The sequence below is a fragment of the Prenolepis imparis genome, unplaced genomic scaffold, assembly GCF_030444845.1.
Source record: "Prenolepis imparis isolate NDT839.2.m4 unplaced genomic scaffold, iyPreImpa1.0 SCAF_4, whole genome shotgun sequence".
Lineage (NCBI taxonomy): Eukaryota > Metazoa > Arthropoda > Insecta > Hymenoptera > Formicidae > Prenolepis > Prenolepis imparis.
Genome location: NW_028141162.1, coordinates 14,229,146 through 14,248,942, shown reverse-complemented (window position 1 = coordinate 14,248,942; position 19,797 = coordinate 14,229,146). Strand labels below are relative to the sequence as shown.

The window sequence follows — 19,797 nt, the reverse complement described above, 5'->3', positions numbered from 1 at the left end:
CGTATTCAATAAATGTAACCATTTCCTAAATTAGACTTTGACACAAAAAGTAACGAATTATGAATTCCTAATTTTGTGCATTCATTATGTTCGGTTATATCGATTCTTTTAACATTAACAAAAAATGTTCGATGAATGAAAATTGCAGAATTGTGAAAAATTTGACAATTATAAATTATACGCATATAAATTAATCATTTATTTATTAACATATACAACGTACTAATAATTTTTTTGAGAATTAATAGAGGCATAGAACAAATTATAGAATAACATCAAAAGATATAATTAGAAAAAATATAAATAAATCTAGTGTATTAATATTTTAGAATATTCTTTAAATTCATACAATATCGCGCAAGATTAAAATTACTTAAAACTCAATCATCAACTATATTTTTTTATTTTTTTCTCATTATTTTTTGGAATATTTGTTTTAGTATATTTTGCTTTCTGACTAATAGTACGTTCTTTAGAATAAGTACAGCATATCTTGCATAAAACGTCAAGTTATAGGAAACATTGTGACGACAAATGTACTTGTTTTTCTGTTTTTCTGTATACACATCGCTAAGGGAAGGGGTAAATTTGCGTCAAGAGAAAAATCGCGAGTGGCGTCTCGTGGACTGAAAACTTTCGTGGTTCCCCAGCGTGTCGTCTTGCACGGCCGGCGCCGAAAACAAAATCCAGATTGCGGAAGGGATTTAAAGTTCTTCGTTCGAACTGTTATGCCTGGCGATGTCGGGTAGATGCAGTCAGAACGATGGCATGTCGTTGAGGGCCGGTGGAAGAAAAGCGGTAGAATCGATAGAAGTCACTACCCCAAAAGCGGGAATATTCAGTTTCGTGTCTTTGAACTTTATGGAGACATATGAACGTTTCTGTTTTTTAGATTCATATGAGAAATGAAAGAAAATATTGACACACATAATGTGTTTTCCCAAGTTATAATGATGAAAACGTAATATTTTTTTGTAGCATGTTTCTTCGATAATTAACGATGTTTTAGTAAATAATTTATTAAAATTTATTTTATTTGCTTGTTATTTAATTAATGATATAAAGCATTTTACAATGCAATATGTATAATATATATGCAAGAAATTTGAATTGAAAACATTTTTTATTTTTTTTTTCTTCTAAAATTAACTAATTCTTAATAGCGGAAGTGCCTAAATTATTAAAGCATTTTATTTTTATAATTAACGTCTATTTTCTGTTATGATATTTTCTCTATATAGTATATATAGAGAATATTCTAAGTGTCTTCTTAAAATATAATGTTATCGGATTGACTTGGTAATAACGTCATAATTTTTTGCGTCAGTTTTGCAGTTTACGGATAAAATTAAAATAATCACATATGTTGTCGGATGGATATAGCTGAAATCACAAAATAGATATCGATTGCAAAAGCCTTGACGTCTTGATTCTCAATTTATTCATTTCACAGTCAAATGCTTATATTTAACAATTTTCAGAATAAATATAGTAGTACGTTGCAAATTGTAAATATTACTATATTATATTCTGAATGAGTAAATGAAAAATATGTAGATATTATACATACTACAAGTCATTCTTGCTTATTTTTGATAATTTTGATAATATACTACGTATGTATATTGCAGATTTTTTTTCTGCCTAATATTAATTTTTGAGGTAACAAAAGGGTTTACTTAATAGAAGTGTCTTTGCTATCGCCATATCTATCTTCTATAAGATCCATAAAAAACTACTACTTAAAATGAATCTATCTCTATTTTCTGCATTAATGCATTATTGTATCGGAATAAAAAATATTTAAAAACCTATCTATAAATAAAATAACAGGTCAAAATACTGATTTATATTAAATCGAAATATCCGCAATTAAAGAGCGACACTCGCTCACTCAAGCATTACCGGGTATTGTATTGCAAACAATTTTCGCCCACGAAACGTCTAAAGTTTATCGTAATTGAGAGTGATTTTATATCTGTTTTGTATTAACGTATATGAATTAATATTTCCATAACATCCCCTCTCTCCTCTTTTTCCGTAAATTATTCAATTCATATTTCTCTCGCCGCAAAGCTTGATTTATTAAATGTCAATCGAACTAGAATATCGCGTTAGTTTATATTGGGTGTGAAAAGTAATTAATAGCCACATTATTACCATATTACGCGGTAATTAAATTGTATAACGAAATTGGATGAATTGTAGCACTATAATTCAATTAATGTTGTTTTCTCAACTCTATCGATGATAGAACTTTTATATAATTTTCAATTAAAAATTTTGTACATTGATATAATAGCATTAAAATATGCATCGTACATTTTCTTTCTGATTTTCTGATAAGTACTAACAATAAGAAATGTGTATTGAAAAATTTATTTAGATTCTCTATATGAACATATAAACACAATATATATTAAATTGAAGTAATATTTAATGTTGAATTGAATTAATATTAAATGTTTATATTTTTACTTTTTCTCGGTACCGGAAATAGGAATTTCTGACAAGACAAAAATAAAAAGATTAAGTCGAAATTACTTTTGAAGGGCGCCTGTAGGAAGAAGTTAAGTACAAATGGCGAGTTCTTTTTCTCCGTGAATGATAGACCGTGAATCTTAATGCGATGCAAATCCAGGCGTTTCGCGGGAAAAAGTTTCGATGCAGTGGCGCCATAAATCAGGAACCCGCCTGAGATTCAATTTAGTGACGTTAGCGCACAGCACAGTTTCTGCAGTTAATTAATCTTCATAATCTTATGACGGAAGCCACCAGTGTCTCGAGACATTCTTCCCTAGATTTCAATTCGAAATAGGCAAAATATGCGTCATTCAATTCCTCTTAAAATACTATTCGACTTCAATCCTATATAGAATAATTACGTGAATGGTCGGAAAAAATGATAGAAATTTTGTATATATATACATATATGAGTTTGCATGATGTTAAAAGAAGTGTTGCATATTAATCTAAATTATTAATAAGATATCTAGAAGCTTTTTTAAAGCTATTAAATTTTTTTAGAACACACATTTGCATATATACATATACATATATGTATATGTATTAATATATACAATATATATGTAATGAAAAAATATGCATTATATTTTATGAATGTTTGTAGTTTATAATTCATAGTTTTGGAATTCGATTTCGTGAGTCGATTCAATCTCGTAAGAGCAATGCATTTTTATTTATTTATTTTTTTTTTTGAAAATATACATTATTGAGAGAAAGCGGTTAACAAATTTTGTCATCATTTTATTCATACAACACATACACAAATATATTTCTTTTATAAATTGTAAAGAAGCAAAAATAATACATTTTATTATATTAGTAATTTGTGCATAAAAAATTATACTTTATGAAATGGTGTAACAACACGCTTTTAAATTGATTAATTGCAATGTTACTCGACGTCTATTTCAAAGCTATTTTTTCTTTCAAAGGAATCTCGTTTCGAGAAATCCAATAAAAAAGCCGCTAGAGCAGAGACTGCACAAACTGACTGTTTACATTTGAAAGGCGAAATTGAAGTGCTTTCCAGCACACAAAAATTTTTTATTTACGATTGGAATGTATTTATATATTTTTATTCGTTCAATAGCAAGAATCCGGTTTTGTTTTCAAACGAGACGAATAGGAGTTTGTTTTTAATATTTCATTGTGTTGCGTTATTTTATTTTCGGTCAGTTATTTCTCACAGAACTATTTCTATCAAGATGTAGATAGATCGATGTACATAGATCTACGTATGACCTATCGTGTCCCAGAGGTTCACAAGGATTAATTTCGAGATCCATAGAGAATGTGACCCGGTAGATTAATTCACAGCTACCCTCATCGATGACATCGTGTACAGGATGCTCTGGTACATGGAGTGTCCTTACGTGTTTTAATTGCTATATACGAATTCGCCGAGAAATATCACGTACGCGTTCCATAATACCACATTAAAAATTTTTTTATTAAAATTTTATTTTACAATGCAACATTTTTTATGAACATTAATTAATGTGCTAAAGAGAATAAAACATGATGTTACAAATTGACAAATTGTAACATTTTATGTTTTTAAATCTTTTTATATTTGTAATTTATAATGTGCTTATAAGAAATCTATAATTTATATTAATTATTAAAAGTTAATTAGTGGAAATAAATATTTCCTGATATATTATAATTATCTACATGCAAGATGTAGTTGACCCATACATATATATTCTTTTCCCATAAACTGCAAATTATTATAAATCGAAATGCAGCTCATATGTCAATATTATATGTAATAGGCATAAACTTACATAAGTAGAGAGACTGAGCGTTTCTGTTGGAGGCTTAAGGATAACATTAATAAGAAGGGACAATAGAGATTTTCTTATCTCTAAAGATGCTTTTCTTGTTCGATTGTGCAGTTGATGGAAAGAAGAAAAAGGAAAAGCTTCACATTGTCACTCTTCTTTTTCTTTTACGTTGCTCTTTTCAAAGCATTGTGAGACAGAGAAAGCATTTTACCTTGCACATCTTTGTTTTTCAATCTTGTCGTTATCGCATAAGCGTGCTCAGGTTATTATAATCTATGCACTGGAAAAAAAAAATTGTTAACTTGACTAAACCTTTCAACTAAATTACTATTTTGTTAATTGAACATATATTAGTATTTAAGTCAAATATACGTTTTGTTAGATCTAATATGTTATATTTAATTTAAATATTTCTATATGTTCAATTAACAAAATAGTAATTTAGTTGAAAGGTTTAGTCAAGTTAACAAATTTTTTTTTCAGTGGTAATGAGCTATAACTTTTTACAATTATATGGTATTGAAACTATAAAAATATCTATATAATCTATATAATACTATCTAATTTATACCATCTATATAATATTTCAACTTTTAATTTCTCATAGCATCTAATTTAGTATGCATACTATTTTTTATTTAATATTTCGATGAATAGGACAGTGAAATTTGTTTATTGTGGTTTGCCACAAAAAAATGTATAACGTGGTTTTTTTTATCAAACCATAACCATAGATGGAAAGTTGAAAAATCATCGCTTTTCGATCTAACGCTATTTTCATTCGAGAAAACAGAAAAATGACGGTGAAAAGCTAACTATAAGAATTATCATTGCGTGTTCGAAGTGTCAGCGCCATCGGTTAGGTTAAGTTATTTTTGTCGGTTCTTCAGGTCTGTTCCTCATTTGCATTCGGTGGCGTTGCGTCGCATAAAAAATAAACTCGACGGAAATTACGGGATCGGGAAGACTTCGGAGAACTTGGTATCGCGCGCGCGACTCCCATTCACGAGGAAATTGTTGGTTATGTATCGCGGCGGAAACTTTCGCCATGTCGGAAACGCAAGTAGGTAGGTTTTGTCTGTCGCTATGGCTTGCATTCTTCATCCGGAATATTGCCGCAGCCCTGGCGGGACTTCATTTAAAGTTCGGTCCCATTATCACGGAAAAAGCTTGAGAGCGTCTACCTCTCCTTTTCTCTTCGTATCAAGAAGCTCGAGCGAGTGCGCCTCGTTAGAGCGCCCGAGCATGATATAAATTTCCACCCAACCAGCATCTCCAGAGGAATCCTCGAATTCTCGAGTATTAATCTCGTATTTCGCGGATGAAGATCCGGCCAAGCCCTTATTATAAATTTGAAGGTTCGACTTGATGCATTCAGTTTTTGAATGGGCTAATTCACAACAAATCACGGTAATGAAGAAGTCTGATTTGTAAGAAATAAAAAACGTAAAAGAAAATAGTAAATGTAATTAATTTAAATGTGAAATGAGCTAAGAGAGTTATTCAGATACGATTAATTAATTTTTAAAGTTGATGCACTGTTAATTTTTTTTTTATTTCTTAAATATTTATATTGATCTCGCGTGATGAGTAATTAATACAGTAATTAATTCATATTTATACTATTAGATGCGCATAAATTATATGGAAAATTATTTTGATTTCCCTTTGATAGTACATTCGATTTTTGGTTTAATATAATAAAAAATTAAAGATTTAAATAATTAATCAATTTTGCCACATTATTTGAAAAAAATAACTTAAACATTTAATAAATTGATAATATGATAATTTAAACATTCAATAAATTAATAAATTGATTATATATATAAAATATATGAACATGCTTATGTATTAGCTTTAAAAATTCAAAAATTGAATTAACAAAAAGGAAGATAAGGAGATATTTTAATAAAGACAGTATTATCTGTGTTTATATTTTATATATATACATATGTAATATATTATATACATATATATATATATATATATATATATATATATATAATGTAACATATAATACAGTTTATTAAATAAAATATCCGATTATCTTTTTTCTTTGTTAATGTAATTTTTGAACTTTTAAAGCCAATACATCGGCATGTTCACTAACTTTGCCATTCAATAAACTGCCGTCAGATTTCACGTCGAAACTTCAAATAAATTCGATTTAGATCCGAATAGTGAATAAATGAATGCAGAAACTCCTCTCTTGATCGCTCATGCATATGCACCACGTTATGTGCAACTTTCTCTTCAAACCGGTCAAGTAATGCATACAAAATAGCATTGATTCCGTTTAGATTTCGAAAGATATTTAAAAAATAAATATTAGGGGATAGTTTAAAGGAAAGCTAAAAAATATAAAGAAGCTTTATATATATAAAAGACATTTCTTTAAAATAGAAATATATCTCTCGGAAAGAATATTAAATTTTTGGTATACATATGGCTACTATTTTATTTGAAAAATATGGTTCAAGATTATCTGGTACCTATGTCCTTTGTGGAAAAAATGTTTTAAAGATTTAAATGCTCTCGATTACAGATATTTAATTTTTTTCGATCTTTTTGTCAAGAGAAAAATTCTTTTAAAGTTTTATCTTTTTCCTTTAAAGTATAACCCAAAAATATGAAACTTTATACTTGGAAAGTCGAGTTTTTGTCTCGTTAAAAATTCGGAGAAGCGGTAGACAATAATTGGATAGAGGCTCCACGGAGAGCATGCGGGTTGGCAACCACTGGCGCGAACTATTATCAGATTTGCGATCGGTCCGCTACAGAAAATAGACGCTTAAAGCGTGGCGCGGCAGTGGCGAATGGGGTGTAAATAAGCGCGAGTACGTGGTGGATCATGCATATGCACCGCGCAACGTATGTGTCCTTCTCTCTGGCTGGTTCCACAGTTAACTTGGAGCACGAGCGTAGCATGCCGATGCCGCCGTCGGCCACGGTTCCCGAGGGCTCGGCTTGCAATTTAAATGGCCGCGACACGCAGCAAGTGTCTCCGGAGGTCGTTGGACAACAGCATCGGCTTACCCACAGCCTGATCTCGGTCGGGTCCAGCGTCTGCCGAATATGTCACACGAACACGCCGAAGGAACCGCTCATTTCCCCTTGTAGGTAAATGCATACTCGCTCGATTACGGGCTGACCAGCTCTGCTTAGATGGGCGAAACCTCAATTTTGGAAAATCTATTTGGACGATACCTCGATGAAACGATAGAATGAATAAATGAAAGAATGAAATAGAGTAACACAATAAAATAAGTAATGAAACAAATAATGCACACAAAAAAAAAGAATATTGGTTTCGTCCGCGGCAATACTGATATGTTAATTAGATGATATTGAATTTTGACATATTCTCCGTTAGTATCGGTATTGAAAAGGGAATTTATTTGTTACAATCTTGAAATTTTTCTAAAAATTAGGCGAAAAGATTTATTTTATTTTCTTGGATACAATCTATTTATTAATCATTCGAGTAGGTACATATGTGGATTAATGAGTTTAAATCGGGTATTTAGACGAGAGCTTGCAGATGTATTTGGAGATAATCCAAGGTAGAGCGCCAATTTAAGAAGCGTAATTGGACGGATTTCAGAATAAGCTTAGATTAAGTTACTCAATGTAATAGCTGGCTGAAATTTCAGTGTTATACTATCGATTCTCCAACATAAAATTTTATTTTGAAATTACAATTATTTTCTTTATATTACAAAGACATTTCTGCTATTAAAATATTAAAATAGAAATTTTTCTCAATTAATTATGCAAATACATAACAGATTAGATTTTATAATAATGCTAATAAGTGATCGAAATGAACTTAGTGAAAAATATTTTGAAACATTTATCTTGACGTTAATAATATTAAAATTAATTGACAAAGCCATTTCTAAAAAATTAATATAGAATAGAAATAAACGAATACAATGTACCATTTTTCCTTTTGGTATAAAAACGGTTGCTTGCTAGTAAATATATTTTTAATTATAGCTCCTTTTTCGTGTACAGATACACATACAACACATACATATACACACGTAGAATTTTTGAGTTTTTTGAGAAAAAGTCGATTGTAACATCCGCATGCGAGAGGCAGCAGAAGAGATGTAGTTGTGCATTTACGATTTCGAAAACTTTATCATGGTAAAACGATGTACATCATTCGCGCAGCTACGGTCCGGGATTTAGGACAGAATTTCGCCATCTTACGAACGTCCCATCTTTCATACTTAATAGGATTCGGGAAAAATGTGGTGCTCACCGGAATGGGAAGTGCTTACGTATTAATGGCGGAGCGTCGCGATATTTAAATCCTGCGGATTCAGCTTTAGATATTTCTGTTGATGCGCTTAAGCGATATACATGGTGAAAAATTTCGCTACGAAAGCGTGCGTGAAAAACTCGTAATTAGGTACATAAACAAAATGTTTTTTTCTAAAAATAGTAACTCAGTTTTAAAATGTGTTGAATATATATTATTTGTAATTTTTTACTTTGTTTAATATTCTACAATAATAACTCTCGAAGATATTATAATAATTTATACAGTTTTTATATATGTCTATATATATATAGAATGACAGTTTTATTATTGAAATATTAATTAGTTTTGATAGTTTAGTAATTTTACATTAGTTTTGAATTTTTATTCAATGAAGCGAGAAGAAAGTTTCAAAAATATAATTAGAAAAAGCTATTTTTGACTAATTTTAATAGCTTTTATTTTAAGCAAGATTTAATTTAATCATTAGCTATATTGCTAGATATTTCAAATTAAAATTTTTGCCAAGTTAACATAGTCGATTAGCGATGAATTTAATTACGTGAGAAACGAAGCTACCAAGTCGTTATAAAGACGAGTGGCGAGAAAAGCAGTTGCTCTGATTCCCAATAGTCTATTCTTCCCCATCTATCACAATGTATGTTGCGCGAGGCGTCAAATGCTAATTTTGCGTTAGCATAGATGGAAGACAGGCGCTAATTAATTAGCGTTAAAGCTCGATTAAATGATGATCATCTCATGTCAGCCAATGAAATATCGCGGGAGATTAGCTATTAGTATATACTTGGAAAGCTAAAGCAATGTCTTGAGTTGATTCATTACTTTGAAAGTCTGCTGGTATCTATCATTCGAATTTACATGTTATGTTGTAATCTCTTTCCTCCTCTCTTTCTTCGAGAAATAGAAAAATTAATATTGAATTAATAATGAATGTTCCTCAGTAACTATAATTCCGCTTCCTCTCAATTATGAACGATCTCTTTTTACAGTTTAAAAAAACGAGAAAGTGTCTCAATTAAATTGTCTCGCAATTTCAAGATTTTTAGGGTGTACATTTATTTTCCATTATACAAAAATTTACTTCAGATCTTATGATATTATTTTATTTAACACTTTGGCAGATCGCGCGCTCTTATTACCGTTTTTTTGCGAATGGCATCTGCACCGCCTGTCAACTTAACGACCTGAGTCGCACCTTCTCGCTCATATAGGGGCTTAATTCACGAGGACCTCGTGAGAGTTCACAACTACGTGCTACATTTATATCTCGTGACCCATTTCTTTTCGCGTTACCACGGCAACATTAGACACGCGGTGCTGGTAAATGCGACGATGTCGCCGCCATCGTCGTCGCATCCGACGAGAAATCTGGTCCGACCAGACGCATGAATCAACACACAAATTTTGAAATGGCCGATTATTTACGGTAGAAAACAGAGTGGTTGTTCGTTGCGAATCTACAGTTTCGGGGAGAATTCCCGCCAAATGCACGCGTGATCTCGCATTCGAGAGTACGAATACGCTTGATCTTACCTCTCCCCTTATTCGAGAGCAAGCAAATCTGTTTTCTTACTTCTATATTCTCCCTTTGTTCATTTTTGATCGAGGGAAATGGAGGGTGAAATTCTTCTCACGCAAATATTAGTCTCATCCATCTTTTATCATACGTCGTTTATTATACAATACACATCTTTGTACGTTTTGTATCAAGTGTGTGAAAGCTTTTTACACGAAAATCGTACGCGATGCAACGATTATTAATTAAGTACGAGTTGCAGACTAACATAACGGTAATATTTAAAGTGCGGATATATAGAATCGCGGCAGGTGTGTTGGGCGGTGAACTGTTTAAAATGTTAAATTATTGGGAAGTTGGGTGAAATTTTTCCGAGCAACTTTCGCAGCGGCCGCCCGCGAATTATTTCTCGTTTAATATCGTTCCTTATATCGTACTCGACGCTGACGGAGTATTCCGGATTCTGCTGCATACCGCGCATTGTTCGTCGGAACAATCGCAAAACTGATGTCATAATGCGGGAGCCATACTCCGCGAATCGCACCGCGAAAGAAAAGCGGCATAAATTTCATCGGACGATAACTGTTTCCCTCCGGATACGCGGGCTAATCATCGTCCATGTACATCCTGCCATGCCCTGCCAAAGAGAAAAGTTTATGACGCCGCTGGGCAAGCAAATCATATAAAAGAGAATTGTTTTACTCGCGGCTGCGCGTCGCGTCAATTTTTTGTTGCGTCGCATATTTTCGTTTGTTGAATAATTTTCTGTCATTTTTCATGTTTATACAGGCTGTCCGATAATAATCGTCCAATCCATCGCGTGGAGGTAAAGAGAGTTAAACCGAATAAGAAAATCCTCTGTCGTTTTACGATCTTTTTCAATTAATTTTTCCCTTATAATTATTTGCGAAAATCGCAAAATGAACTTTTCTACTCGATTTAATTCGCTCTATCTGTACACGGTGCGGCGATTATTACCGGACATCCACTTTCTGTATTAACGAAAACAAATTTAAATATTTTTTTTATATTAAATATTAAAAAAAAATTATTATTAAATATTTTGTCTCGAGTTGCTTTAGTAGAACTCGTAGCTAATCCCTTCATTTTACAAGGAAACGTATAAACTGTCTGATATCAACTTGACGAGACTTTAACGCATAAACTTGTCTTCGGGATCACCGAACTGCACAACAGACAATAGTAGTTCAGACTTGCTCACTTCCGTATCTCGTTTGGGCTAATTTGCGCGTTGCTGCATACATCGCGGATGAAAGAAGCATATTATAGTTCGTCGTGATAGTTGCCGGCGCTGTTTATAATAACTAGATTACACCTCCCCAACTCTCTCTCTCTCTCTCTCTCTCTCTCTCTCACTGGCAAACAGTGATCATTTAATGCGACTGACAAAGCGAAACGTCGTGACTTTATCGTCGAATGAAGTATAGACCTCGGCTCGGCACCGAAATCGACCTCACGTAGTCACATAATTCTCGCGTTGGCTGCGTGATGGTGGATCGTGCTAAGAAGGGGGAAACGAGACGTTATAAGAAGGGAACTACTCTTTTGTTCTCCCTTACCCTTTCTCTCTCTCTTTCATTCACGGCCCAGTGCAACCGAGAGGCCGTGGAAAGGCGTAAATGAGTGAATAGTTCGTGGAACGTGTCTCGGCGATTAAGGACACACAACTCGTGCTCGAAGTGACACGAACTACGTGAAAACGCAGTAGGAAACGCGCGAAATGAGAGCGGCCCGCTGCAAATCTCTCGAACGTTTACCGTCATAATTCTCGAACTTACGGAAATCTTTTCTAATCCGACTGTTACTTTGAGGCCATAGACGTTCGGCTTGAAGCGGCGAGGATATAATGCGGAACCGGGTATAACTCATCTCTTACGTTCTCGGTGGCGAAATGCATTCTGCGCTTGCGACAACACTTGCGTTTACTAGCGAACAGATTTAATATTTTCTATAGAATAAATCCTGCGAAATGCAGTTAATAGGTTTGCATCATTTAACTTTGTCCATACACAAAGATATTTGAAAGATATTTTATAATTTAGATGTATTAATTAAATTAGCATCTTTATGAGAAAATTATTAATTATATACATATTTAGATTTTATAAAGTTTGTATTAAAATAACAAAGTTATATTTTCTGATAAAAATCAAATTTTTTAAATGAAGATCTTAAAAATTGAATTCGTCGAGTTCGTATTTTCCTATGTTTTTTATATTTGCTCATTCTGCTTAAAAGTGGCCGAGCAAATGTGGTCGAAATAGTATACAGCAAAAAAAATCAACGAAGTCACTTAGCTTTTATCCCTTATTTCATCTCGGACTGCTGTCTAGATGCAATTTATCAGGTTTTTTGTGCGTCTTTAAATGGCCTAAATAAAATTTCAACTTTGACAAAGAAGCGTAATCTTCGGACGTTATTTCCCTCGCGTGTTAAACTACTTGCGTAACACTTTGACGTTATGCACACGAGTGATCTTACAAACACACACACATGATAACGTGTTATAATATTACAATACGATACACGCGACATGTATCTTCTAGGTGCAAGGGCACGCTGGCTTACGTGCACTTGTCTTGCCTGGAACGATGGCTGAATCAATCGTGTCGAACTTACTGCGAATTGTGCCGTTACTACTTCAATGCCGTGGAGACACCTCGTTATCGATGGTGAGCATTATATATTTATCGGGTAAGGACGAGAGCGCGGTTTCACAAGCCGGATGTAATTCAAGCACCTGAAATGCACTTCGATCTCTCGCACACGCCGGCGCGTTTTCTATTTCGTTTTTCACCACCACACCCATTATTTTCCTTTCCGCGATGAATTGTTCAGTCATTTTTTTTTCTATTTCCTTCCGCGCAATTTGTTTCCTTGCTACGAGCCGATCAGGTTGCAGTTTGGAGTTAACTTGAATCTCAAAGATGATGTATCGAGCAAATTGCTCGAGGAATCGTGACAAAGTGGGGGGCGATTTATGCACTAAAAGTACAATCCATCACTTTGAATTTAAAGGTCGGTTCTTGAAGCAACTTAGAATTGGAACATTAAGTAAATTTATTTCTTTTCCACGAGATACACAATTCTAAATGACATCAATTTTATTCGTATTTTATCTATTTGCATCTATTTAAAAAAAATTTTTTAATGTACTTTTTAATAAGCGAGTATCTTTTATATTCGACTTCTACAAAATATTAGGTTCTAGAGCAGCGGTTTGTGCAGTTTACTGACAAGTATTTCGTTCATGTAAGCGCGCGACTCTCTAAGGATGAATTTTTTGAGCTTTTATCTTAATGGCTATACTATATCCGGCCGCGTGTAGTTATCATTTTTATGGGTACCTACAGGCCAGAATCTCTGAGAATATGGATCAGCCATCCGCGGAACCGTACAAATATACAATCGGACCTACTCATCTTAACGTTACTCACTATTGTTACGGTGGGATTAGCCGCGGTGTGTCTTTTGGGTGAGTTGCTTTTTTAAGCGAAACAATCTCCTTGTTATAGCGAATATTTTTCGATGCCCAATGCATCTCATAACAAATTTAGATTAAAAAAGTTCAAACTTACATTCAAAGAGAGATTTTAAACTAAAAGATTTTACTTTTTAAGAAAAAAATTTTTCTTCATTTTTAATATAAAATTTAATATAAAATTTAATATAAAACATATATTATATATATTATATATTTTATATTGAATTTTATATTGAATCTGAATTGAGAGATTTTTTTAAGCTTTAATGTTTATAATATTTTTGCGCTTTCGAAAATATTACGCATTGTTGTATATTTTATTATTTAATTATCACTCGGAATTTTTTTCGTATAAAAAATATATGCTCCAACGTGTACACTTGACGCGTATCTTTGCATTTCCAAGCTTTTTTAGGAGCGTGGTCATACAAAAAGAAATGTTAGGCTCTTACGAGATAGCGTTACAGCGAAAGAGAGTAAAAATTGTATGTTAATGAAGCCTTAGACAATCTTATTGTCAGTTCCGTCCGATAAACGTGCCACTTTTGCGAAACTGTTGTTGCACCGAAACTATGTACGTACTTGTTATCCGCCGTAACTTTACAGGTATGCGGTACTTTATCATTGAGGGAAAAAAGATCGGAATTTCCAAGCTTTGGACTCGAGGGGCGATATGGTTCTTTCTCACCATCGTGATATTAGGCTATGTCACCACGGTTTACCTGCTTGGCAGGGTAATTATATTGTCGATTTATTCTTGTTTTTTAAGTTATCTCTTCTCTATTTATTTATTGCTAAGAATACTGCATTTAATAGAAATAAATGCAGTTTAATTTAAAGGAATTATGTTGCGTTAAACAGTATTTAACATTGACTTCTTTGAATTTATGATCCGGAAAAATGTTTTTATTAATGCAATTCGTTTGCAACTAGATAGGAATACATGATAAATAAATTAGATGTGTTAATTAATGTAACGAAAGATGCCAGATAAAATTACTTGCATAATATTAAAATCACTTAATTAAACATTTAATTAATTAATTACATAACACTACGATATGATATAAATATATTATTATATTTCTCTATTATTATTTGAATATATTGGAAACAAATTTTCACATACGAATATCTTATTAAATTTGCATAGATTATTTCATCAGAAACTAATTTTGTAAAATTATTATTTTACATTATACGTTAACGATGCAAAATAGTATATGAAACGGACGAAACCAATCGCACGATATTGTGCGATACATGAAACGAGGTCAGCATTGTAATGAAACGTATTTAACCAGCCGTTTTCTACATCCCAAAGGATTGAATGTGTCCTTGCAATTAAGAGCCAACAAGTAGAGATTAGTTTTGGGAATGATAAATAACATGATTTAGCTTCGTCTATTTCAATGAATGTAAATCTTATTATACATATATAAACGGCATTAAAAAATTGATTTTTTTTAATATGATTAATTATACGTATATTATTTTCGTAACATGAAATACGTATAATATATATTTTATGTAGGTAAAATATATTTCTAAAGCATATTTATATTTAATTTATCTGAATCATTTTTATTTATTTTGTTGTATTTATTTTGAAAATTATTCTACAATATTAATATGAAATGAAATTTACAATAAAAATAATATTTCCCAAGAAAATATCAAAAAAATCTTTCAATTTCGAGGATGTTATTTTTGTTGAAGTCATTATTAAGTCATAAATGAATAATACTGTTACCGGGCAGTTTTAGAAATTATGAGTTTATTTAGACTTTCATATGTGCAAGTTTTTAGATACTCGAACGCATAGATCAATACGTGGCATAATAGCTATAACTTAATATCTATTGACGCTTCGAGTTTGAAACAGTGGCCATTTTTCTTAGTTTAGACTGCACTATCTTTGGCTGAAAGGTTGCACGGTAAAGCCACGTGATGGAGCATGATTTATTTTTTACTGCATAACATATTTCGAAGAATATATGTACCCGATCGGGATACATTTTGTAACGTAGGGATATCGAATCGCGGTGTTCGGGCACTTTTGAGTAGCAACGTACGCCGATGCTGGTATAACTTGCATCAGCATGAATCCCCTCTGGGTCGTCGACTTTACATTGCACCCAACACAGTCTCGTCGTCGTTGTGTCGCGGTTTATGTTTATGCAGCGCGATCTCGCCGGGGCCAGATAGCGACGACACTCGCTTCGAACGAACGCATTAAGACGCGGTGCGCAGGTGAAGCGTGAGCGGCATCTCCGCGCTCGAATACGTAGATATAATGTAGTTGAAACAAGCGTGGCAAGATGCATGCTCTTTGCGTGCTCTGACACGAACAAAATAATATAGGCGCGAATTAAAAGTCGTCTTTTTATTTTGAAAAATACCTTCGTTCCTTTACGAGAGTGTATAGGATTCATTTTTTAATTTATTTCTCATTTATTTCAAAAGCGTAACTACTGGTAATAAAAGGGTCGTTTATATTATTGTTCTTTTTATGATTAGATATTTGAGATTCGCGGGCGTTAATTTTACCGTACAGTTTATTTAACTTTGATTTATATCATCCTCCTCGGTGGGATAAAGATCATAATCTTTATGGCGTTGGCGTGAATTAAATGGGAGTTTCGTTTAGAGCTGTTATGGCGAGTATTTATGGCGATCGTTTATGTGTCCTAAAATGCTTGCTAATGGTTTCATTAAATTTCTAGATATAATTAATTACCGTGGAGCCTGTCAGCAAGTGTTAGGTTTGATTATCTCGCTTAAAGCTATCACTAAATTTATCGTCATTGGCATCATCTCAAACATGAATATGGAAATCGTCACGTTTCCGCATGCAAATATGTGGGGAACATGCTTAATAGAATGAAATTATCATACTGATAATTATCCTTTGCACATATAATGAGCTTTAAATAATTCTTATTGTATAAATTAAATTCTCTGGCAATATTTTATTTCGAATATAACTTAATTAAGAGCGATAATATAATTTCGTGCTTATTATTAACTTCCATAATATTAACTTTTATAATATAATATAATATAAACATTTTTAATTTATCTAATTATGAATTATTAAAAAATTTTTTAACATGAATAAAATTTAATTTATTTTGTATATCTAAATTAATTATGGAAGAATGAGTTTAATTAAAAATTATATTATTTGTCGCATCGTTTATTTATTACGGAAGCATTATCGTTTACAATTACTATAACGCCTTTTGCCAGCAAAGTCCAAAAATATACGCGGCAATCTAGTCACGTAGTACACGTACATCCTCGGTGCAGATCAATGTCGTCGATAAATCGAAAGATTTATCAGCCACTAGGATGTATATAATACATTATTCCACTCTTGGAACAAAGTGCGCCTTCGATCTCAGGAAGAATTATTCACGGCGCTTAACGCCTCTGCTGTACTATTGAAACTGAATAGAGGCGTCGGAGGCTGTATGAAGTGAGGGTAGGCGAGCAAGATGATTAGAGTCTAGCGTACGATATTTCGATCCCAGAGCGGGTCAACAAATTATCACGCGTCACCGAACGTTTTCATTAATCCTCGCGGAGAAATCCCGCAAGTTGAAGCGCCCAGAAGGGCGTACGAAGGATCAGATAGGAGACGGCAGAGTTTTAAATAAAAAGAGGACTCATATGTGTCGCGCCGTAAATCGCTGCAGTTGAATTGAAATCGTCGAATGTCGTGTTTAATTAAGAATAATCGCGAATACGCGCCACTTTCCGAATCGCGTTTTCTCTCGCGCTTTCGATCGGGAACTCCTCGCTCTCTTTCGCCTCTCTGCCTCTCTCTCTATCTCTCTCTTTTTCTCTCTTTGTTACGTCGGAGGGTACTCGAGGCGCGTTACTCGAGCCTGATTTATCGAGTGGACTGCCCTTTGCCCCTGACAACTGAAACTGCCCGGATAATTTAAATCGGCGGGAAAAGGAGCAGCCGCGACCTCGACGGCTCTCTCCAGTCGCTCACATTTGTCTCTCCTTCTTCAGGACCAGGTGTCGCCATGGTACAGGTGGTGGAAGAGCACCGTCAATGTCAGGCTCGTTGTGGACCCTCAATTGCTCCGCCGTCGACCCTCGGACGAGTCCTCTCAGGACCGCGAGAGTCATGATGGGTCGAGGGAAATAACGGTGGTCGATACGTCATGAAGCGAATGCGCATTAATAAAAAATGAAAGCAAGCAAATGTTAACTGTGAAAACATAAGCCACGAATGGATGAAATAAACATACGTACTGTGCGTGAACGGAATTATCTATCGCGTGTTATTATACTTAAGCTTTTACTCATTCGTTCGTGATTCTGTCACTGTTCTGTGTATAGTCAGGCTCTAATCCCAGTTCCTCGACGGTTGTGTCGACCCAATTTCCATCACGCGAATTTACATGGTTCTCTGAAACCTTTCAGCATTCGGCGAAATTCGATTCTGTCCGTCTTTCTAGCGTGAAAAAAAGCTCGCGTGATTCGCATAACGTGTCGACGAATGCAGTTGCGGTGAATTATTTTTTGTTTCTTTTGCCGTTGGATTTTACCTACCGCGCGCGTATGTGTTGTTCTTCTTAAAAAAGAAATTTCCGCGTTTTTCGTGGCGTGCCGTCCGCGAGATTTAATCACGCAAATGAGATCACAATTGTGCGCGCGCGCGCGTACGTTTAATGTACAGGGTACATTAAACGGGAATATCTTGCGAGTTTAAGCACGCGCGCCTTCTGCCAAGAAAAATTTAACTGGTTGGCCGAGCTCGCGATGAACAAACGTTATAGTATCGTTGATCTAGCAATTAACTCATCTGGCAGGATACCAACTATTTATATTACAGAGCGTTATCGGACAATCTGTCCGCTGCCCACCCAGCCATCACTGAAAGTCAGCGTTTTTTCTTTATTTAAACAAAAAAAAAATTGAACGGCTCCAACGGCAGTAAGAAACTTTTAGTTAACTTGCAGAAATAATTCGTAGTTTTATCACTTATTGTTGTACTCTCGTATTGCCTACATTTTGAAAGTAATATGGGTCAGTATTTATATTGAATTGAACTTTGAAAATCAATTTTTATTTTAACAGAATTTTAATTCAAAACTTTATTGTATCAAGATATTTAATGTTTAAAATTAAGCAGATGCACAAAAGCAAATTTTTCTCGAAATTGATTTTATATTTGCCGAAGAATCTCCATTTCATTGACAGATAGAAAAAATGCCATTCTTCATTTTGCTGAGCAATCACAAAAAAGCTAAAAAATAAATGGACGTCTGTGTGCGTTCCGAAAAATTGGAAAGAAATTTTTTAACATGCTCTTTTTCACGTTCGTGGCATAAATCCAAGTAAATCGAAGGTCCGAAACCACGCAATTAGCAGTAAACATCTCGTTTTACCTCGTAGTAGTAAGCCCCGCTTAAATGCCGGCGTTACCGGTGACTTTATCCTATAGTTAGTTAAGCTGCGACAAACCAGTTACACTGCTTTGCCCTGGGGGGGTTATTGACTATCGTTCGGTCAGTTCCAAAACGGAAACAGAGTAGTTTTATTAATTTTATGGGAAATTGAAGAAAGAGTTTTCTGTGGAAAGTGTAAATAATTTTGGATAAATACGTAATGTCAGATATATGCAAATTATCTTACACGTATTTATCCAAAATTATTTACACTTTCTCAATAAGAAAATCTTTATATATTACGTTGTGTGAATATTTGCACTATATACTTTGAAAGCACATAAACTTTAAGAGCACTTATAGCACTTCTTCCAGAACGTCACTTAACTTTGTTAGCATTTTTTTAAATAATGAAGATCTATTCCCTTCCGTTCTAAATACAATTTTTACATGCATGCGACAATAAAAAGAATACAATGTCTGTATAATAAATTTCCTTTTTACTATTTACTGAGAAATGTTAGTAAATAATACAATCTGATTCTTTTAGAGATTTTATTTTCACAAATATTCACGTAACTCCAGGTGCGCGTATTTTCTCGCATATAGTAGAGTGGGAAATATGTTATTTTCCCTAGAGCAAAACACCAGGATCAGCTGCCACGATTTTCACTGCATATATGTATACGTTAATGGCTACGAAATGAGGTTTATGTTTACTGGAGAAGTAAATTTTCTTGCAACGAATGTAGTAAAAT

General features: G+C 33.6%; 3 protein-coding genes across 3 annotated transcripts in view; 2 read left to right on the top strand and 1 right to left on the bottom strand.

Annotated features, from left to right (window-relative positions):
- Positions 1-19,797, top strand: part of LOC145934932 (uncharacterized) — a 469,524-nt gene that overhangs the window by 12,286 nt on the left and 437,441 nt on the right. The window lies entirely within an intron of this gene.
- Dpr1 (defective proboscis extension response 1) overlaps positions 1-19,797 on the bottom strand; it is a 322,483-nt gene that overhangs the window by 176,774 nt on the left and 125,912 nt on the right. The gene's annotated exons all lie outside the window — the stretch shown is intronic.
- Positions 5,362-15,867, top strand: LOC145935138 (uncharacterized). The gene is made up of 6 exons (XM_083036247.1): positions 5,362-5,380; positions 7,220-7,436; positions 12,691-12,816; positions 13,498-13,619; positions 14,235-14,387; positions 15,659-15,867. Exons 1-6 carry the CDS (start codon positions 5,362-5,364, stop codon positions 15,865-15,867), a joined length of 846 nt encoding a protein of 281 aa, XP_082892373.1.

Coding starts and splice junctions, on each gene's coding strand:
- LOC145935138 (XM_083036247.1), top strand. Junction 12,817..13,497: donor GAGACACCTCGTTATCGATG/GTGAGCATTATA, acceptor GGGTACCTACAG/GCCAGAATCTCTGAGAATAT. Junction 14,388..15,658: donor TATATTGTCGATTTATTCTT/GTTTTTTAAGTT, acceptor TTTGTAACGTAG/GGATATCGAATCGCGGTGTT.